The following is a 23962-nucleotide window of genomic DNA, read 5'->3' as shown; positions in this document are numbered from 1 at the left end:
AGTAAAATAGACTAGAGCATAATATATATATATTAAAAATCAGTGACTAAGATATTCTATAATAAATATCTCAATAATATAAACATGTTATATTTAGTATTTACAGCTACCTTTTTGCATTGACACATTTTAGATTTGTTTTTGACTTATGTGTATATATTTTTAAATTCACAAATATATATATATATATACTTGGTCTACTTTTAAATAATCTTAATGTACAAGGTTTATTTTTCATGCATGTGTGCATACATTGATTTGTGAGGTTAGGGTCAAACGCTGTGCCCAGGACCTTCTGCAGTACTATGCGGTGTCTCCTTTCTGCGCATGCTCAGAAGATGAATACCCTGCCTGTTTGAGGGTCCAGTGTAATCAGTGTCTCTTCTGCGCATGCTCACAGCAGCCTCTGTGTATGTTGCTATGTGATCAGAGTATCTCTCCTGCGCATGCTCAGTGAGTGCAACATGGCAGCCCCCATAACCTGTGGATTTATTCGGCTCACCTATCCTTGATGACCGGACCAGGGAGGTAAAGAGAGTGCGGATTCACCGCCTGCTTGTTATAGGGGGGAAGCCTCGGGCATTACATACCCCACACCTGTACCTTATTATTGATGTTAGTACCAATTTAACCTATTAAACCCTGCTGCACCTATTTCTGACCCTGTGTGTGAGCTCAGCGCCTCTGCCTGTTCCTATTGGTTGAGGGACAGACCCTTCAGCTAGTTACATCAACGTGATATGATATGATATCATATAAAGGCTCTGCAAGTTAAAGGACACACACACACACACACACACACACACACACACACACACACACACACACACACACACACACACACACACACACACACACACACACACACACACACACACACACACACACACACACACACACACACACACGTGTTTTATTGGTAAAATGATCTTTGAATATAGTAAACATGGATTAAGGTGTCTTTATGAGAGGTACACACGATTGTAAGCTCCTGTATCCCACACTGACAGAGAAGTTAAAATGTACATAATATTCAATGTTAGAGGGCTTGTGATTAAGGCTATGCTTATAGTGCCGGCGACGTCAGTCGGTGGAAAAATCAAATTGAGATGACTTCCAACGATTGCGACCAAGCCGTCGCTCCGCGCTTACTATTAGCGCGCGCTCCGGCGGCATTGCATTTGTTTTGACGTGGCATCGCTGTCGTCGGCACTATAAGTGCAGCCTAAAGCAGCAGCTGGTGCTATAATTATTTCGGTTTGCCTTCAATATATATATTATATATCAATAGCAAATGGAAATATTACTGTATGCTCATTTGCATGTCTTAGAGAGGTCTGCAAACCTGCCTTTCACCATTATCACCCAGCACACAGTGCTCCCACTGCAGCAAGGGATTCTGGGAAATGACATGCAAATGAGCACACAGTGCCACCTTTTGCTTCAAAAGCATATAACATTATATATATATATATATATATATATATATATATATATATATATATATATAGTGACACTGTGTGCTCATTTGCATGTCATTTCCCAGAATCCCTTGCTGCAGTGGAAGTGCTGTGTGCTGGGTGATAATGGGGAAAGGCGGGGTTGCAGACGTGCCTGAGACATGCAGATGAGCATACAGTTGTATTTGCATATATATATATATATATATATATATATATATATCTATATATATATATATATATATATATATATATATATATATATATTTTCTTTTGCATAATTACCTGAAGTAAGAATCCTTCTGAGACCTTGTGGTCCCCCAACCTCTCGGAACCCCCTCCCCCGCTTGAGTTAGTTATTTTTTTTTTTCAACTTTGTCTTTATTAGTTTTTTGTGCATACAAACATGAAAATACAAGATGTTGATAACTTTTCATAGTATACACCGAACTATTGAGGACAAACCACACAAAACGATCACATGATGGGGAGACAACAGGACAAGACATCAACAGACCAATGACGACAGCGGGGAAAAAAGGGGAGGAAAGGTGGGGAGGGGGGGGAAGGGATCGGCGAAGAATAACCACCTTTATCGTGTTTCCAGGTGCAATGCATCACAACTACTAGCTCCATGCCCTTCATCATCTCACAGAGGTCCCTGGAATAGATCCACTTCAACTTTTTTGTTTTTATTTATTCATTTAGTATGTCGCTAAGCCCTGGGGGGGTCCCTTCCGTCCGTCCGTCATATCTAGCTCCCAGCCACCCATCCAAGGAGAACTCACCTATATCTATCAAAGCCATATTGTGGCATCATTCACCCCCTGGATATCAGTCTGTGCCAGCCATAATGACCAGACCTTTTCGAATTTATCGCCCGAGTCGTTAACTAAGCTCGTTAACTTCTACATTCGGCATATGAACCAAATTCTGTTTCTAATTTGAGCTATAGAAGGAATTGCGTTCTGATTCCACAATGCTGCGGTCTCACACCTCATAGCTGTAGCAAAGTGTGCTATCAGCTTGTTACCCGATCTAGATACCTCATTTGTAGGTTTGCCTAATAAAAATAGCCACGGGTCCAGCTGAATTTTGAGCCCCAAGAAGATCCTTTGTAGCCAATCTCGGATCTGGATCCAGACAGGCACTATTTTCGGACAAGACCACAGCATGTGAACCAAATCCCCCTGTTCCCCGCACTGCCTAGGGCAGAGCGGGGAAGAGCCCGGGATGAATTTTGCTAATCTAACTGGGGTGAGATACCAGCGTAACAACACCTTATATGAGTTCTCCTTTAATGTCGTGCAAATGGAGCTACTAGCTGCGGCCTTAAACACCGCAGACCAGACCTCGTCCTCTAATGTGCCCTGTAAATCCGCCTCCCACTGAACCATAAAACGGGGTTTGGCTGTCCTGTCCGTGTCAGTATTAACCACTCCTCTGTATAAGGCAGCTATCAGTCCCCGCGTGTCTGCACCGCGCACGCAAAGCTGTTCAAAATTCGTTAACGGTGGTCTCACCGGGTGTGTGTTGTAGTATGCCCGAACCTGGAGGTACCTCATAAATTCAGTGTTAGGTATGTCCGTTTCCGACTGTAATAGCTCAAAGGATTTAATCTTACCACTACCCTCCAGGTCCTTCAATCGTCTAATCCCCAATTTGCGCCATAGCGGGAAACTCTTGTTTGCTAAACCAGGAGCAAAGTCTGGGTTGCCATACAAGGGAGCCATCAGTGTGTGTTTGGAGGTTATCGAGCGATTACCTTTAGAGGCCTCCCAAACCGAGAGAGTTGAGAACAGAGGTCAGCGGAATGAGTACATCCTTCACCCGTGTCCTCGGGTACCAGATCAGGTCCTTGAGCTCAAGCGGGGCGCATATCTCTCTCTCCAGCGCCACCCACCGCCTGAGCTCCGGATCTCCATGCCACTGCGTAATTTGGCACAACTGCGCCGCTTTGTAGTAGGATATAACGCTCGGAACCGCCAGGCCACCAGCTTCCTTAGCTTTCTGCATCATTTTTACTTTAATCCGTGGTTTTTTACCATTCCAAATAAATTGTGAGATTGATTTTTGGAGCCCTGTAATGTCTGCTCGTACCACGGCTATCGGAAGAGTTTGGAACAGATATAGAATTCGGGGAAGGATATTCATCTTGACGCTGTAGATTCTCCCCAACCAAGAAATACCATATTCCTTCCAATCCTGTAGCTCTTTTTTGAGAGTCCTCAACAGGCTGGGATAATTAGCTTGATATAGAGAGCCTACCTTTTTTGTGATATGCACTCCTAAGTATTTCAAGGATGTGGGACGCCACTTAAACTCAAAATTGAGTTCTATCGGCTTCTCCATCTCTCTAGGGATGTTAAGGCTTAAAGCCTCTGATTTAGTCTGATTTATTTTAAATCCAGAGATCTGGGCAAAACGCTCTAGAAGCTCGAACAGATTGGGTAACGAGATGAGCGGCTTAGTAAGAGTTAGAATAATGTCATCTGCGTACAAAGCCACTTTGTGTTCTTGGGAGTGGATTTGTACTCCAGAGATATCAGCGTTGTTCCGAATTTGTGCTGCAAGTGGCTCGATGCATAAGGCGAATAACAGGGGTGATAGCGGGCATCCCTGCCTCGTGCCACTTTTAATTGGAAATAAGTCCGAGGGGAACCCCTGGTGGACCACCTTAGCTGCTGGTGCGGCATATAATGCTTTGATTGCCTGCCGGAATATGCCTCCGAACCCAAATGCTCCAAGCGTGGACTCCAAGTATGGCCAGTCAATCCTGTCAAAGGCCTTTTCCGCATCTAGGCTTAAAGCTACGCTTCGGATCTCGTTGGCTCCTATAAAGTCTATTATATCTACAATCCTTCTAGTATTGTCGGCCGCTTGTCTATTTCTAATGAAGCCAACTTGATCCGGATGGATTAGCCTCGGCAGGATGACACTTAATCTGTTGGCCAGTAATTTGGAATAGATTTTAACATCTGTATTAATTAATGATATTGGCCGATAGCTTTGGCAATTTGTGGGATCTTTATCCCCTTTATGAATTACCGAGATTGACGCCTGGAGCATCTGTCCTGTGAAAGGCTCTCCTGCTAATACTCCATTAAACAGCCGGAGCATATGTGGAGCTAAGACTCCGATAAATTTTTTATAATACAGATTGGAGAACCCATCCGGGCCTGGGGCTTTTGACGTCTTTAAATTTTTCACTACCGCTGCCAATTCCTCCCCTGTAAAGTCGCGTTGGATTGCCTCTCGCTCCAATCTGGTCAATTGTGGCAGGGCTGCGTCCGCTAAGAATTTCCGCAGTTTACTGCTTGTCTTAGCGTTGTGAACCACCTTCTCCCCATTGTATAGCTGTGCGTAGAATTTCGCAAACTCCCCTACTATAACTTTGGGGTTAGATGAGACCAGCCCCTCTGCTGTCTTAATAGAGTGAATATTAAAATTTGGTTTCCGATTGCGGAGTCTGGTGGTTAGCATAGTGTCCGGTTTATTAGCTTTCTCATAAAACTTCCTCTGCGTCCAACTCATGTCTTTCTCAGCTCTGGAGGTAAGGAGGAGATTTAGTTCAATCCTAACATCCTTCAGCTCCTTCAATGTATCATCTCTACCTGTCCGGTTATGTAGTGTAGAGAGCTCGCGTAACCTTTGATATAGCTGAGTTAATTTGGCTTCCTTTCTCTTTTTTCTACCCGCAGCTATACCAATTAGTACCCCTCGTATTGTGGCCTTGTGAGCCTCCCATAACATAGAATGGGATTCTACACTGCCTTCGTTTGTCTGAAAGTAGTTCGAAATTTCAGCTTTAACTGCTTTAACTTGTTTCTGTATATCCGGTATTTTAATTATAGATTCGTTTAGCTTCCAGTTTGCTCCCGGTTTAACAGACCCAATTTGACTGCATCTTAGCTCTACTGATGCATGATCCGACCATGTAATATCATGTATGCTTGTGTCGGATATTTGTGGGACCATTCTGCCAGACACAAAGAAGTGGTCAATCCTACTGTAGCTGTCATGGGGATGGGAATAAAAGGAGTAACTACGGTCTCCTTGGTGCTGCTCTCTCCATATGTCTACGAGACCGAGTTGTTTTAGTCCCTTCAGTAAGGGGACATTCCCCTCCCTCCTCATGGGTTGCTGAGACGAGGAGCGATCAACTCTCGGGTCCATGACCGTATTGAAGTCCCCTCCCAAGACTATGTGTCCCTCTGCCCACTGCTGTAGCTTCCTGAAGAATGTGTCAAAGAAGTAAGGTTGCCCTTCGCTAGGTGCATATACACAGGCCAATGTTATTCTAGTCTGTTTGAGGAGTCCTACCAAGACAATGAATCGTCCCTTAGGATCTCGTTTGATCTTTTCAACCTGGAAGGGTGTATTATTATGTATCAGTATAGCTACTCCTTTTTTTTCTCTTCACCCGAAGATAGGTATATCTGTCGAAAATGTGTGTCTAGGAATTTTGGGCTGTTCCGTGAACTAAAATGGGTTTCCTGGAGAAAGACTACATCTGCCCTTCTCCTTTTAAACTCCGAAAAGGCGACCCTCCTCTTTTGTGGACTATTAAGCCCTTTGGCATTTTGTGATATAAAAGTTACCACCATTGTATAAGGAGGTGTGCGTGTAGTAGTAGTTTACAATCAAACTTGCGCTTACCCAGACCCAAGATTTCTTGACGGACTTGTGAGCCGTAGAGCTGGCATCTGCAGAGCTTCTTCTGTCTTTCGCCTTTTGGGGTTGGGGTGGGGAAGGGATAAAACATGAGGGAAAAACACATATACATAGCACACATAAAAACAAAAAGAACCGTGTTGGTCCCACTGGACCTCGGGTTCATTGCCCGGTAGAGATATTCTCTCTCTGGACCCCCCTCCCTCCCGATCCAGTTCCATGGCTCCGTACACCGGCCATGGACATCCGGGTCTGTGCCAGGGAAGTAGGCCAAGCCCATCTTCCTGGAGTCGACGCACATACCTGCAGGCAGTGGCAACTACCCCCCCACCCGCCGACAGTCATGCTTAACCAAAACCTAACTGCTAACTATCTACAACTTTTAACCGTAACTACCCCTATCCCTCCTCTTTCTTCTCTCCCTATACTATCTCTGTTAACCCTACTTTAAGTACCCCTTTAAATCGACAACCCCTCCTCCCTCCCTTCTGGTGCCCTTCATACCCTTGTCCCAAGCTGCCTCTCATGTAGTGAAGCTCGCATATATTCTCCCCTTCCTGACAGAGGTTTAGCGTTATCCGTTATTTCTGGGCCCCCTAACGCCATTACAAGTCTCCGCCCGCTTCTGTGCTTGCTTTATTCCTGGGTCTCCGCTGCGCTCCTAACCTCTCCACATCTACCTCTGCGGCCGACCTCCTCTAAATTTTGAGTCCTCTGACCCTTGTCCCGCAACCAAAGTTCCCGTCTCCAGCCCTCCACCTCTTCATACACCTCTCCCCAGTGGCGGAACTCGCGCGCCCCCGCCAGGGAGTACCGCTCCACTTCCGGGTCTTCGCATCCTCCTGGCCGTCCCTCTGACTTCCGCTGTTTCCGCTGTTTGCGTCTCATCCTCCGATCTCGCGAGATCCGGCTCAGCTACGTCACCAAGCTGGGCGAGGCGGGCTCAGTCGGAGGCAGATCCTCACGGGGAGAAGACGGAACAGAAGGCAGATCCCTGGGCGGGCCTCGCTCGCGGAGCATTCTCTCCCGCCAAAAACCCCGCCGCCATGGAAATCCTCGCGCCCTGTCCCTGTCCTCCATCCCAGGTAAGATATAAGTAGCCATTTTAGAATCCGAGAAGGGGTGTTAGTTCCATAGGATTGGAATCGATTGTCCAGACCCCGTTATCCTGCCAGCTTAACACCGACGCAGTCCACAACTAGCTCGAATGTTCCATGGGGTAAAAACTTTCTTATTTTCCGCAACAGGCGCAAGATAACTTTAATAACTTTATTAAATTAGTGGCTTAAGGACTCTTGCCCCCCCCCCCCCCCCCGTCCTTCTCTTGCCTCCTTTCCTTTGGGGAAGAGGATCCCGACCTTCTCGGTGGTATGTCTGCCCTGTTCACCTCTTGGGCTCCACCGGTAGCCGTGTCCGAGGTCCCCCTCCGATGGGTGTTTAAGCACATGTGAGCGGCCATTTTTAATGGCCACCAGGGCAAATGGAAAAGCCCATCTGTACCGGATCTCCCGGTCTCTTAATGCCTTCGTGACGTGGGCTACTGCTCTCCGCCGGGCCAGAGTGAGGGGGGACAAGTCCTGGAACACCGTAAGGGTAATGCCTTCGTAGGTGATGTGAGGGGTGGCTCGGGCAATCCTGCTCACCTCCTCCTCTATGGAGAAGTAGTGGAGCCGCAGGATAACGTCTCTGGGGGGATTTGAGGGCATCGGTTTTGACCGTAAGGCCCTATGGCACCGATCCATCCTCAGGTCGGATTCCGGTTTGTCCGGAAGAATAGATGCCATCCATCGGGTCAGCAGGGCCTCCGGGTCCAGTATCTCCTCAGGGATCCCCCGGACTCTTAAGTTATTCCGCCTGTCCCTGTTCTCACTATCTTCTTGGCGGGACTCAAGCTCAGTCACTCTCTCCTCTAAGACTTGCATCCGTGAGTTAGTTTCTTCGTGTTGTTTAGAGCTGACATCCATCCGCTCCTCCAGTTCATTTGTCCTTGTCCCAATCTGGAGGATATCTTTCCGGAGCCCCTCCACTTCTCCTCTAAAGAAGGATTTTAAATCAACAAGCAGCCGAGAGATCTTCTTTTTTATTATTTTGGACTGCTCCGCAGCCGCCGCCGTTCCCTCCATGTCTTGGGCTGAGTCAGAGTCTGATATTGCCGACAGCTCTGCTGCTCCGGTCTTGCCCTGGCCGGTGAAGTAGGCCCGGACATCTGACTTGCGCCGGGTCTTTTGCCTCGTTGCTGCCATATCTCTTCTGGACGTAGGTGCTGATCCGGGGAATGTTTATGGGTCTTTAGTGCTGTTTAAAAAATTTCCAAGATCGGTTTTGGTATATTTTAATAGCTATTTTCTGCCGGCGGTTGGTGGAGCTGTGCAATTACACCATCATCTCCAACCTGCCGCGCATGCGCATCCCCGAGTTAGTTATTTTTAACCCCTGAACAAACTAAATGTCTGTGGGGTGGAGGGGGGTGCCAGTCTCGCTGCCGTGGGAAATACAAGAATGCAATGTCATAGGGAGGTGACGTTGTGATTCTCTGTTGGTGACCCCCACAACCATATTTCCAATATTTTCTTTAGACTACCGGCACAACTACAGAAGGCCACGAATCAGCGGGTTTGGGTACAGTAAAACACAAAAATGTGGATTGTTGCTTTAAAGAGGCCGTGGAACTTTGAGTGCACTAAGACGTGGTCACTGCATCATGGTTCCGGCACTCCAGGGGTCCTATGATGTAGTAGCTATGTCATGCGCATTGTAAAACACCTTCGATCGTGTCCTGCGTTTCCAAGCAGAGCAGCACGGGATCTGCAGCAAAGGGAAGAGGAGGACTCGCCCCTCTTCCGTTTCCGAATTAAGGAAACTTGTGCTGACCTGACCACTTGTAAAACATTTTTTTGGAACTCTTGAATTATTATTAAAAAAAAATTCATATACAATAAGGACACGCGTGGGGGGGGAAGGTACTGAAACCACAAAGGAATAAGTAAGTAACAGGGATAGTCCGGAGAGAGGAGGATCGAAAATCCGATAAAATACAATTATAGGCATTATATTACATAACAGTTATACAGAACTTCAGAACATAATTATAAATTATAGAGATGTTAAGGAATATACAACATATTTCACTCTACTCTGAATGTTGGGGAGGGAACAAGGTAGGGATTTTTTTGGCCACGAACAGGGATCTGGAAAGAGTGAGAATCGCAACCTAAATAAATCGTGACTGTTTATCTGTGCGCACGTGACTGTATGGTGCCGCCACCCCTCTCGCACATAAAGGGTTAAAGTAACTGGTTTGTGTTATGGGGGGGGAAGTAATATATTTCGCTTCATAATTACTTTGCAAGCAACGGAACCGAGCCATGCCAACCATTTTGATAACTGATACAGTAGTATTATCCTCAAATGACATTCAAGACGGTAACAGCCCTCCCAGTATTTACACACTTTGAACACTGGTCCTATACCGCTATTGTATAGATATCACTTTTAATATCTCTTCTCTTTTTCCGTAGGTTGTTTGGTGTAACTATTGACCTGTGTTTTTAATACTGCTGTGAAGGAAAGTAAACTGTAAAGAATAATGTCAGCGGAGAATACGTGTCGGGTAAATATTCCGATTTAATATAAATAAAAAAATCACACACAACTTCTAAAAGTCACCCAGAAAGTGATTCATTTGCAGCCCCTTTCGTGTGAATTAAATCAGAGATAGTCTGTGTTTAAAATGCGCCCCGATCCATTGTGAACACGTTTTTTTAAAGAGGTATGAAGCAGGGGGTCTGCAGGGCTGAGCCACGTATTTTCAGCTCCAGGATCCCATGCTTTCTATAATACCTCTGCAGGTGCTGCAGGTTCTCCATGAGTCTTAAATCTTCCGCGGCACATGGACCAATGGGTAAACCACGGCGGATGACATTGCGGCTTCCTATTGGCTCCCATCCCGTGAGATTGAAATCAACATAATTTTCATCCAATAACCATTAGGTTAACATGGCTTTATCCACCGCAAATTCACTGATGTGATGGGATCATGTCATTTGTGATGTCATGTACGGTATTATGACATCAGCAAAGCATGGGGGGAGTTAAGGTTGGGTCTCGCCTTAAATGTCCAGGAACTTTTGCATCCAGGGTTTGCTTACAAATCTTAACTACACTTTAACAAAGTTTTTTGTATTGTGTGTGTGTGTGTGTGTGTGTGTGTGTGTGTGTGTGTGTGTGTGTGTGTGTGTGTGTGTGTGTGTGTGTGTGTGTGTGTGTGTGTGTGTGTGTGTGTGTGTGTAAAAAAAAGCTCATCAAGCCCTGTCTTGCCAGGAGGTAACATGACCTTCGGAGACGAGCCACGCACAGTGCACCCTGTGAGGATGCTTCTCCCTGGTGCCTGCGCGTTAAAAGCTGGGAGATGTCATTTTTGGAGATTGTCTGAAGCACAGACAGACAATCTTGTGTGTGTGTGTGTGTGTGTGTATATATGTATGTATTCTGCGCTTGTCAGCATGGCCTGAACAGCAATACCAGCTCCCTACCTGTACCGAAGCATCGATAAATGGAAAAAAGGTAGTGCTTCACTTTAAGTACATTTTTGCTTTACATACATGCTCTGGACCCATTGCGGGGTATGCCTGTGTTTGTGTGTGTGTGTGTGTGTGTGTGTGTGTGTGTGTATATATACATACATATATACACACACACACACACACACAAACACAGGCATACCCCGCAATGGGTCCAGAGCATGTATGTAAAGCAAAAATGTACTTAAAGTGAAGCACTACCTTTTTTCCATTTATCGATGCTTCGGTACAGGTAGGGAGCTGGTATTGCTGTTCAGGCCATGCTGACAAGCGCAGAATAAGTGACCTTACTCGAAGTAGCCAAAAATAAGCACTGAAGCGTATACAAAAATATAATAGATAATATATATATATTATATATATATATATATATACATTGCTAACACATCCACAAAAACTGATAATAGTAGAAATTATTCACATGTAAAGACCAGGTAAAGATGGAAATAAATTACCAATCCGGAACAATGTAGAAGAAGAGAACAGTGTACCTCGAAAGCTCGCACAAATAAAAGATTTCATTAGCCACAGAACGGTATCGTCAATTCGTTTTTGATTATATATCTATCTATCCCCAATGATATGCATTTGATATTTTGCACTATTAACCTTTGCTCTTGTATTCTAGATGTCTGTAATATTCAGTGATGTAGCTGCCCATTTCACAGAGGAAGAGTGGGAGCTGTTAGAAGGATGGCAGAAGGAGCTCTATAGGAACGTGATGAAGGAGATCCATGGAGCTTTAACAGCACTGGGTACTGCTCTCTTACTTGCACTGTGTCTATAAAAGCTGCAATCCTGGCAAAATACAACTGCTTATAGCGTGGAAACACTTTACTTGTCATTTCTAAAGAGATTTTCACAAAGATTTTCACAAAGAATTCAATACATTTAAAACAATTGAGTGAAAATTCCTCATTATGAAGGTTGAGAGACTTTTTTTTAGCATGAAAAGGGAAACCATTTCCTGTGTCACAAAGGTAAGCGGCCTGCCACTGTGACCCAAGAAACTAGTGTTCTCCCCAAATATAGCACGCAGAGAAAAGGGCAAAGAGGGAGGAAGCCTCCCTACTCTCTGAGTAACCAATCGGATTGTTCCCTGACTGTCTGCTAAAAACGCCATCATGTGACCTCTCCTACCTCCGGAAAACCACGGATCTGTGTGAGGGGAGGGATTACCTTTATACAGGCCTCCGGGTCAGACATTTCCTGGCTGGCCAGTAGGACGTGACATAAAGGACTGTTTAAAGGTAATGCGTTTACATTAAAAGTATCAGATTGTGCGTCTTTGTTCATTACTGTGCAATCAGGAAATAATCTTTAGATTAAAGTTACATTCCTGCATAGTTCTCACTGTGGAGGTTAGATGTAACATTGTCCTTATTGTGAATGGGTGACGTTACTTTGTTTTTTTTTTAATACAGGTTACGCAATAGCAAATCCTGAAATTCTATTCAAAATTAAACTACAGGAAGAGGATTTTATTACCAACCACCACAACCCTGTGAGGAAGAAATGTCGATCTGAAAGTAACTCACGTAAGTAATTATTGTATTATTTATTTTTGTTTAACATTTTAGATTGATGCTGAGCTTTACACCATAATTAAAAGATATCAAACTGCAGAAAACCTACACCGATCACCATCGGTGATTCAATACCTGGATGACTACGACTTTGGGTGCAGTTCCACCCAAAAAGTACATACTGTCTCTTAAAAATGAACTCGGTGTGATTAAAGTACATTACCTGCCTTATTTTTTTCTTTCTCTTTTTTTGACAGCCATGGTAGCATACATGGATTTAGAAGTGACACACAGTTGTATATGACATTGATTCCATGCATTACACATCCAGTCCACTTTTCCATGACTTGCTGCATGTGACTAAACCCAATTAGGCACTACATCATTTTCAAACCGTTAGAAACTCAGAGGCAGATCACGTAAACAGCTTGTGTTGACAGCGCAGCAATGAATACTCTGTGCATGCAGCACCTTTTAACGGGATAACTGTTTGATTGTTGCAGGAGATCCATATGTGAAACCTGACATTTTATTCCAAATAAAGCACCGGGAAGAGCCTTATATGAAGGAGAGGCGAAGTGCCGAAAGACCGGAGAATTTGAGCCATGTGGTATTTGCTACAGGTGGTCACACTGTCCATATATATATATATATATATATATACAATTATATTCAATGCTGATTTCTTGCTAGAAACAGTGAAAGTTGACTAGTGAATAAATTGGGCTTGCAGTAGAAAGCATAATGTCAGGGTGTGTGTAATACACACACACACACACACACACACACACACACACACACACACTGTATCTCCCCATATAATGTTTGTGTTGGCACAGCGCATGATGCACTGGGAAACCAATGAGATCTATATCAGAAGCACTGAATGGGAGCCTGAACACTGTAATGGGGGTACACCCCCATAAATATATTGTATACACCCCCATAAATATATACTGTATGTGATGGTTTACAAATGACCTGGCCGGGAGCAGAGAATGATGCACTGTGTATGATTGGGAACCGCTCAGTACACGCTGGAGTCCTGATCAGGTCTGATGGAGGAGCAGGGAATGACAACACATTGGCTGTTTTTTAGCCTTGAAAATGATACATTGGGCAGTCTGATAAAGTGTTTGTTATCTGAACATTTACAGGTAAAGTATTGCGAGGCTGGCATTATGTAAAGGTTGCCATCAAACAACGCACAAGTGTTAAACTACTCGTCGTGTTTTGGTGCAATATAACTTGAATCTTCCTTGTATGTTTCTGTTGCATTTCTAAACAGCACTGTACAATGTGGTTTTTGTTTTTACCTCTAGATTTCCCCGCTCACACTTTGTTTTTTTTAAAATTATTTATATTCCTGAAAAACAAGTGCAGATTTATCTGGCTCCTGAGCCTCGTCTCACTTAAAGTGCAGATAAAGATTTATCCGACAGGCTCAGGATGAGACCATTTTGTTAAAAGTCTGCATGGAAAACCGCTCTGATGCCTGCCGTGGGGAATCAAGTGACGAGAAACACGAGCACACTCTAGCGCAGGCTTTGAGCCTTTTAAATATTACATGAAAATAAAAAAAACAAAAAAATAAGTACAGTAAGGTTGCTAATCTGCTTTAAAGTGCATTACATTGAGCTCACTTTCTAGATACTGTAGTTTTTTTTGGGAGGAACTGCTCCTTCTATAAACGGGGTAACTACCAATATATTACAGGATATTTCTTTCATATTTATGATCAGCTTGAGGACTTCCAGTTTAGTTTCTGTGAATACTGTATATAGAGGCATACCATCATCAATGGAGAGGTGATGTGCGTGTGTGTGTGTGTGTGTGTGTGTGTGTGTGTGTGTGTGTGTGTGTGTGTGTGTGTGTGTGTGTGTGTGTGTGTGTGTGTGTGTGTGTGTGTGTGTGTGTGGACATAGAGATACCACCATCTGACCTGTCTCTACTCGTCTACCAGTCCATTCCAGTTGTGCTCACACCTCTAGTCTGTCTATTGGAAGATGACACCTAATCCATGAAATAGCATTTTGCTGATTATTAGTTCCAATCACTCACAGTTTTCAATTATTTTATTAAAATAGGTAACCACATTGTTAGTATTATTATTTTTGCTAAATAGATTGGGATTTACAAACACTCGAATGGAACGTTTTTATCAAAATCACATTTTCCCAAAACTGAAGGACTTTAGGTAAAACCAGAACCGAAAATCCCCAAATATTCAAGTGAACGTCTCTAAAGATAACTATTACATGTATTTCTGCTTGTGTCATAGGTGATCCTGTGTTCCACCCAGACACATCTCTGTGGGTTAAGCAAGTTGAAGTTCCTTATTTTAATGACAATCAGAACTCTAAGGCCAGTTGCACTCAATCACTGGGTAAGATTCTTATTATTAGGAAATGTGAGAGACCGATAAAGTCATACTGAAAACGATTACTTCAAGTTATTGCTGCTAAAGGTTGTTGTACAAGCTATTGAATCATAAGGTGTACTTTGTTTTTCACACATGGCTTCTCCACTTTGGCTTTGGATTTGTTAAATAAATCATGACACGGTGTAATATGTCATGTGTTGTTGTTCATCTGAGTTTGTATTTACCTAATTTTAAGACCTGCTAAGGAACAGGTGATTGTTATTATGTCCTGATATGTAAAGCCATAGAATTTAAAGAGGGATTCCTTTCTTTTTCACATGACTATATATATATAATAAATGAATAGACAATACCGTTCTGTGGCTAACGAAATGCTTTTATGTGTGCGAACTTTCGAGATACACTTTTCTTCCGGTGGTGTTACAATGGATAAAGCAAGAAAGGGTTTTACTTAAAAACAGTGCATTTTGGAATGTATCTGTGACTGGAGCCTAGCCCTCATCATGAGCATTAACTGCCCAGGAGGCTGCTACTACATAGGTGAGACAGGACAGGGGCTAAACAAGAGAATGAATCTGCATCGCTACAGCATCACACGCGGAACAAGAGACAGTCCTGTCGGCGAAACATCTCTCTGACTCTGGCCATAAGATGAACGATCTGAAGGTGACCATACTCATAAGGTAATCTTAGAACACCAAAAGAGAGACGGTTGCATGAATACAAATGTGTGCAACTGTTTGGGACACTTAGCAGTGGCCTAAACCAAGACTGCAGTTTCATGAGTCTCTACTAAGAAAACTGTCTTCCCATGAGTGATAAAGGCCATGTCTGTACATACTGCACTATATGAATGCACACAGCTGTTTCGTACACATACAAATACACAATGTAATTCTATCCCTATATATCAATGGGGACCACATAGTATCTACACACACTAATAGTAATGCAACACCCTCTTGCATTTCTACACCTACCCACACCATTGTTATACACTCCCACTCCACACACCTTTTGTAAAGCGCTGTATAAACTGTGGATGCTTTATACATTTATATTTACATACACATACACACACACACACACACTCTTACATCACTTACATTCAGGGACCATTTAACACCTTAAGTCATAAATTGCATACTGTACAGGGGGAGGGATTGGCTCCAGTCACAGATACATTCCAAGATGCAGTGTTTTTAAGCGAAACCCTTTCTTGCTTTATCCATTGTAACACCGCTGGAAGAAGAGATCAATTTATCTCGAAAGCTTGCACAAATAAAAGCATTTAGTTAGCCACAGAACGGTATCGTCTATTCGTTTTTAATTATTAAGCTCAGCTAACACGGTACAGATACCTCTACACATATTATTTATATAATAAATATATATATTATATATATATATATATATATATACAGTGGTTGACAAATCACCAAAAAATCTACTCGCCACACAAAAAAATCTACTCGCCACCTAGTACCAAACGTGTGCTGCTTGGGCCAATATTTACTCGCCCGGGGGTTAAATCCACTCGCCCGGGGCGAGCAAATGTATAGGTTTGTCGAACACTGTATATATATATATACCAGTCATCTCTGTTCAATAGATTATATATAAGTAAATCTAAATCTGTATTAATCTATCAGAGTTCAAATCTAAGCCTTCTGTCCAACAGGGGCTCGCCACACATCTATTATATTCATCAATTTCGAGTGAATAACCTTTTAAGGAAATTAAAAAGCTCCGTCTTTAATGAAGAATTGTGCACCGTTGCATCTCTTTCCAATGTATAGTAATTATATTCTCTTTGCATTCCTAAAACTATTAGATTCTTTGCACAATCAACAAAGTACAAGAAACGCTAAAAAACAAAAGAAATTGGTGGAGCCCCCATTGTATCTGATCAGTCCAGGTACGCAAGAGAAGCAATTGTAAAAAGGAGTGCAGCATACACACATTAAATGAAGAGACTTTGTACAGTTGTATCCGACTTAATTGTTCCCGCTGGTGGGATATGTTGGGATTCCTTCAGCGACACCGCCATTCAATATGGGTTATATTGTGTTATCATTAAGTAACATGGCGTACAAGGACGCAGTTTCAGCCAGTTGTACCATCTTCTTCAGGGTGTATTTTTCCCCCATCCATTTACAGAATATACAATTTCCGCACCTGACAGTGTCCTGTGGATTAAGCAAGAGGAGGAGGCTGCGTGTTTCAGCGTCCCCGAGCCGGACACCTGTCAAAGTAACGCTAGCACCGGTTAGTCTGATGAATTAAAGTCCCATGTGCCAAGAAAGCAGAAGCACCTCCAATCCTGATGAAGGTGCTTCCAGCACCGGAACGTTGGATATCTTTTTTTTGTGTGAATCTTTTATATGAGACGATAAATGATGTTGATATGTTTGCATAACTGGTGGGGTGGGCTTGTTGTTGTATAAGAAAATAGAAGCATCAGGAATACATGTTATCCATACTTTTAATCAGCCACACTTAAAAAGGCAATCTCAGGGGGCAAATTGTTTTGTGAATGTTTTATTTTTATAATATAGGGTTAAAGCAGGGGGTCTCCTGGAGCGAAACCCCGTTAATTTCAGCTCCGGGGATCCCCTGCTTCTGGAGATACATACCTGCAAATTAAGTGCCGGTGGCTGCTCTCCTCGGCTACCAATAGAAAGCTGTAACATCATCCGTGCAGCTTCCTATTGGACCATGTGACAGGGCAAAATTGAAAGCCCTGTTTGCTGAACCAGAACAGCTACCGGCACCTACTTTGGAGGTATGTATCTCTGGAAGTATGGGGGTTCCGCTGCGGAAATTCACGGGGTTCTGCTCAGGAGACCCCCTGTTTCAATTCTATGTAAAAAAAACACTGGGGGTTACATTTTGCTGGTTGCTGCCTTTTTAAAATATAAATCTGACACCCATAAGTGTTTTTAAATATAACATTTTCATGGGGTGTATTTACAACCTTTTCCTAATGCCTTTTGTCGGCCCTCCAAACTAGAGGGGGATTGTTTTGCTCTTTCACTGTAAAGTAATGACAACACTATCATTAGTCAAACAGGTGATTTCTGTGGACACAGTAAATAGAAAGCATATTCATTTTTAACAGGCTGCAGGGGTGGCCAACTCCAGTCCTCAGCACAGGTGGCTCAATCAGTCAACGACAGCCACCTGTGCTGAAGCTGGGATATCCTTAAAACCTGACCTGTTGGGGGCCCATGAGGATTGGAGGTGGGCACTCCTGTGCTATATTGTCCTATTCCACTAGAAAACATCTGTATGTAGTGGCTGCCTCTTCTAATAAATCTCTTTCCCAATCTAATTATAAACCGTAGTAAAAGCTGATGACGCTGAGCGCTCACCGTGCTTGAAGCAGAAGTGTGTGCTTCAAGCTCCCACCCCGAAGGACTGCAAAACAGAAGAATCTTTATCAAGCTGCATGACGGGTGAGTACAAATGGCAAGGAAGGGGGTACAACCTTACTGGTCTAATCCTAGGTCAGGATAGAAATGTGCTGAAAAAGCTCCTTACACAGAGATATCACATCAGGCCGACTCCCTCGTTACTGTAGTTTTGCAACCCTGATTTGTAGTGATCACAGCTTGGTCCATGCACCTGAGTTAACCAGACCTGTGACAAATGGTTGTGTGATAAGTACTTTGCACTTCACCACCTAATATGCTGCTGAATAACATGCATGAGTTCGAATTCAAACCAGGTTCACTCTCATGAAAAGCAATGACAACACCATTAAACCATTTAGAGCAGCTTCAGTGCTTTTGCTTTCCAATATGTTGGTAGGCCCTGCTATTCAAGGAATTAAAATGTCAGCCATGCAGGATAAGAGATTTAGCATGTCAAGGCACGATTTAGTGTTAGTCATCAATACAGATGCTTGTGAGTTCCTTTTATGGCTCGGTCCTACCAGTTACAGTATCTTGTGCAACTGTCTCCTGTCCCTTGTGGAGGCTCCTTTGTGTCTTCCTTTTTAACACCCTTCACTTAAGCAGTTTTTTTTCTCCACACTATACTGTATATACATTGTATACTCCTCCTCTGTAGGGCCTGGTGGGACACGTTTTCGTGGCTGGCCAGTCAGAACTCTGCCACTAGCAGAGGACAGAGACTGCAAGAACACCAAGATAGTCATCAAAACCTCACTGTCGGTCTTCAAAGATTACCTGCGGACCAGACAACTTCTACTATCGCAGGTGGAAGAGTACGATAAGGAGCAGTTGAACGCTGTGCTCTGCCAGTTCTACGTAGGAGTGCGCAAACCCAGTGGTGACTACTACGCTAGGAAATCCCTCATCTCTTTCCGCTATGGACTTCAGAAGCATTTCTACCGGCTCAACGGGATGGACATCCTGCATGACTCCACCTTCAGGAATGCCAACTGCACGTTGGCTGCAGTGCTCGCCCAGTTAAAGAGCGAGGGCAAGGGAGAAGTGCAGCACAAGAAGCCGTTAAGCAAGGAGGACTTCCAGAAGCTGTACGAGAGCTGTGACATGAACACCCCGTCGGGACTGCAGCACAAAGTCTTTGTGGATCTGATGCTCCATCTGTGCAGCAGAGGGAGGGAGAAGCTGCGGGAGTTTAGCAAGGACGAGTTCCAGATCTGCATGGACTCTAGAGGTCTGAAGTACGTGTGCGCTAGGAGAAGATATGCCCCGAGATACCCAACAGTGGAGTCAATGGCTGACCAAGAGCCACGCATGTATGAACTGAAAGGTATGAGAGAAGATGGGGAGATATGGCAATTCCAATAATTGTAAACTAGTCACTGGAGAATTGAAGGTTGAGCTACTGTTTAATGAACCAGCAAGGTAGATCTTCATAGATTTAATGTTGTTCAAAAGCTTTCAAAGCCCCCAGAAGTGTATTCGCTTTTAAGCAATTAACATGTATCACCCTATAACAAGGGTGTGCAAATCCAGTTCTCGAGGGCCACCAACAGGTCAGGTTTGTAGGATATTCTTGCTTCAGCACAGGTGGCTCAATTTTCAACTGAGCCACCTGTGCTATAGCAGGGATATCCTTAAAACCTGACCTGTTGGTGGCCCTTGAGAACTGGAGTTGGACACCCATGGTCTAGTAGTAACATCAGTGCTTTTGAAGCAGACGAGTCTGGTTCAAATCCTAGTGTCTGCTCCTTGTGACTTTGAGCAAATAACTTTATCTTGCTGGGCCTCAGCCACCAGAAAATGACATTTTAAGCTCTACAGGGCAGACATTTACTTGCGCCTTAAAATAATATGCAAAGAATGTTGCGCTAGTTTTCTTTTCGTCGCAATTTTCTGGTCTTGGAACAGCCTTTTTCCATCAGCACCGACCATTTTTATAGGGAAAGGTTCGGATCACTTAGATTGTTTAATCACTCTTCATTTTGAGTCGTTTGGGCTTTTCCTGTTTGAATAATTGCATTTCTATTCATATAGCATTTTCATGCCAAAGAATGTTGGCCCATAATTACTAAGCAGTACTACAGTATTTCATAAGACTACCTTGCAGATTGTTCAAGTAAATGGTCCATAAAGTGCATTCCGGCATCAAAAGGCATATTATGGGATAGCACCGCTTGGCAAATACTGTATGGCCCTTTGGATTTTTAGTTCAGAGGCAATTCTATAACCACCTCTAAGGTTTAACCCTGGTATTACTACAGCTTCTAAAATGGTAAAGAATAATAAATCGGAATATCACCCAGTTACAGGCCTGCAAGATTGGAAATAGGGCGATAATGCAATTTGCCAATGTGATACATAATGTCATTACAATCCCTTCCCTTACTGCAGGTAATCCCAGATGTCCAGTGCTTTCTTTTGAGAAGTACTTAATGAAGTTGCATCCGGGTCACAGCGCGTTCTGGCAGAGACCCAAAGCAACCGCTCCTTCCCACTCCACCTCCTGGTACTGCAACACACCCGTCGGCAAAAACACCCTGGGCAACTACATGAAGACCCTGTCCCATGACTACGGCCTCTCCAAACAGTACACTAACCACTGCCTGCGAGTGACATGCAACACGGCACTGCTAGACTTGTGCATGAGGTCTGAAGGCTACGTGCACCACCGGGCCGCTTTGCAAGGGAGGATAGTGTAACACAACTGCATCAGCAGCTACACATGACCAGGGACTAATCAGACTGTTAAAAGACAGACTTTGCTTTCCTAGTGTTTTCTTTAACCTCTAGAGTGCCCTTATGGTGGTCTCGTTACATGACAAGGCCATGGACCCTTATGATGTTTTGAGAAAGTCATGCCAAACTTTCTTTTTTTATATGGGCGATTATGACATTGTTACAGCATAAAAACAGTTAAACCAGTGGTCCTCAATGTTTATAAACTGGGGCCCACCAAAAGCATAGGTTTTACATGTGGTACCTCCCTTTTTGTATTTGGTGCACAAGGGAAGATGTTTAAGATTTGGGTCCACAAAAAATCCCATTGAATACAATAAGGATTCCCCATGGAATATATGAGTTGGGTTACTGATGCAGGAAACAGGCTGCCCTTTCTTGCACATACTACATTGTTTGCCCCCCTGTGTCTCCCAAGTGTGTTACTGAGCCCTCCTCGTAAATATTCTGGGCTCTAATTTGGGAAGCACTGTGTGAAACGCTTTATACAGATGTAGCAAAACTTAGGCCATGTCCATAGTTCGGGCGGCGCAAACAAAAGGGTTTTGTCGCGGAACGGCCAGGTCATGTGCGCGGTTCAGCCAATGAGGGCGAACCGCTCACGTGAAGTCGGGGGCATGCCTCTCCATCGCGTCTCCTGCACAGGCCACGGATCACCTCTGTAGCAGGTGCGCCCGACGCCATGCGCTCCATCACGCTCCTACTATATCCGAGGCCGTACTGTCCTGAGCATCGCGGACGTACAAGCAACAGCGGGCAGCGCCGGGGACAGTGGCTGCCGCGACCACGCTGCGGGGGGACCATGTTTCTGAATTCCTCCCCCAACGTTAATCCTAAAGTGCCGTAACCACGCATGGCACCGAAGGCACTGAGACTTGTCACATCTGTAAATAAGCCTTAATGTGTTTATGGTTGTGTTTTTGCTGTAGGTTTTTCTTTTTAAGTCTTTGCAATGCATTGTGTGCAGTAGCAAAATATTGAAGCCGAGGCGTTCCGTTTAATATCAAATGAAATAATATGACTTACTGTAATGAGCAAGTTGACCCAAAGATCTGCATAATGTTTAGAAAGACTGTGCACTTACTATATATGTTCAACTCAACGCTAAGTGGTCTTGGCGGCATCAGTATCGAATTGAAGATGGCCAAGCCAGGATTAGATAGAATGTTTTTATACTGTTGGGTTATATCCTAGACCAGGAGTGGCCAACTCCAGTGCTAAAGAGCTACCAACAGGTCGGGGTTTCCGGATATCCCTGCTTCCGCACAGGTGGCTCAATCAGTGGCTCCGTTGTTGATTGAGCCACTTGTGCTGAAGCAGGGATATCCTGAAACCCTGACCTCTTGAGCTAGCTCTTGAGGAGTGGAGTTGGCCATCCCTGTCCTAGACAATGAAAGCTAGAAACTTATTTAGCAAAATCCACTGGTTTACATATTTTGGGAAAATACTGTTAAATTGTTTGCACAGAAAGTCAATAAATAAATTTAAAAAAAGCATTCAATATATTGGTACTTCGTCTAGGTACTTTATGAAATCTTGCACCTTCAGTCTTGCCATGGCTCAATAAGTCGTTTAATTAAATACTGGGCTGATCTTAAACTATTAAGTTACAGGAGCATAATTAATAGTCTTTTCCTCGTGCAGTTACAGGTGTGTGTTCAGGACCTAAATCGTCGTTTAAAGGTACAGCTGCCTATTATACTCCCTTTGCTGACATTCTTATGTCCTGAAGTGAACTCGTAGTGAATACATCAAAAGAAAACAGTTTGACCCCCACACAGGGAAACAACACTGTGATAGAGCAAAAAAAAAAAACTCAGCTACATTTATTTGCACCTTCTAGGTAAGCAGGTTAACAACGTTTCAGAGGGAACCTCCACCCTTCGTCAGGTCCCCAGGTACGTAATTACCAGAGACCCTTAAAAGCCATATAAGTCCCACCCACAATGAGGTGTCCTGTGATGCACTATATCTCATTTTACATAGGACATTGGACCGATTATATGTTTCACTGGTTAGTGTGTGAGGCTTCGGTGCATCTGGGAAAGGTAGAATGGCCTAAAAGGTCAAGTTGTGTACCTTGCACTACACCAATATTAAAGGAGGGAAAAGAAATAAATTGTGACCTGTGTGATAACGGAACAAAAACTGCAAAAAAGGGTGCGGAGGTGGTGCTGGCAGGGATGGGGTTAATGATGAACACAGAAAAGAAAGAAAGCTCCCTAATGGCCGCACAGAAGAACACCTATGCCTATATTAAAAGTTACTATTTATTAATAAATGATTAAAATATATTTATTGCAGCAATACTAACGTGAACCAAAGTGAATAAAATAATTAAATTAAAAACGGAAAAGGTAACTGTATGCCTAATTCAAACTGACAGTGTAAGCTGGGAACAACTATTCTCAATCAGGATGTCCCACTACTATATAATTATACTAACAGTGGTAGTAGTTCCAGTACAATTCTATGTCGTTTGATGACTACTCCTAAATTAGAGAATGGAGAGTATAGCCAAATATAGTGTGCGCTCAAAATTAATGTGGTGTGTTAAATTGAGCCAGCTTGATGCAAATATATGTAGATATACACACAGCGCTTAGCCTACCACCTAGTGCGCTGGCTATATCGGAGAGGTCTGTTGCCTTTCTCAGTCAGAGTGTTTCGGAGCCTTCAATGGGAAGCACAACACTCTGACTACTCTCTAATTGATATGGTTCCGAGTACAAGACACATACTTTGTGATCTTGAGATAGCTGCATATTGCTTACCATGACAGACCTATAGGTTCATTAACCTTTGAACCTGATGGTCTGGTACAATTGTGTGTGTATATCTAGATATATTTGCATCAAGCTGGCTCAATTTAACACACCACATTAATTTTGAGCGCACACTATATTTGGCTATACTCTCCATTCTCTAATTTAGGAGTAGTCCTCAAACGACATAGAATTGTACTGGAACTACTACCACTGTTAGTATAATTATATAGCAGTGGGACATCCTGATTGAGAATAGTTGTTCCCAGCTTACACTGTCAGTTTGAATTAGGCATACAGTTACCTTTTCCGTTTTTAATTTAATTATTTTATTCACTTTGGTTCACGTTAGTATTGCTGCAATAAATATATTTTAATCATTTATTAATAAATAGTAACTTTTAATATAGGCATAGGTGTTC

The 23962-nt window shown here is 43.4% G+C and overlaps 1 protein-coding gene across 1 annotated transcript; it reads left to right on the top strand.

Annotated features, from left to right (window-relative positions):
• The first annotated feature begins 414 nt into the window (after positions 1-414).
• Positions 415-22276, top strand: LOC142498885 (uncharacterized). Its single transcript, XM_075607508.1, has 11 exons — positions 415-528; positions 9653-9744; positions 11343-11469; positions 12139-12252; positions 12744-12863; positions 14522-14626; positions 16458-16541; positions 16784-16891; positions 17971-18081; positions 18698-19366; positions 20431-22276. The coding sequence occupies exons 2-11, from the start codon at positions 9721-9723 to the stop codon at positions 20736-20738; spliced, it is 1770 nt and encodes a 589-aa protein (XP_075463623.1). The 5' UTR covers positions 415-528; positions 9653-9720; the 3' UTR covers positions 20739-22276.
• Positions 22277-23962: the final 1686 nt, after the last annotated feature.

This window comes from Ascaphus truei, chromosome 7 (genome assembly GCF_040206685.1).
Source record: "Ascaphus truei isolate aAscTru1 chromosome 7, aAscTru1.hap1, whole genome shotgun sequence".
NCBI lineage: Eukaryota > Metazoa > Chordata > Amphibia > Anura > Ascaphidae > Ascaphus > Ascaphus truei.
Note: the sequence above shows the minus strand (reverse complement) of the source record. Positions and strands in the feature narration are given on the sequence as shown.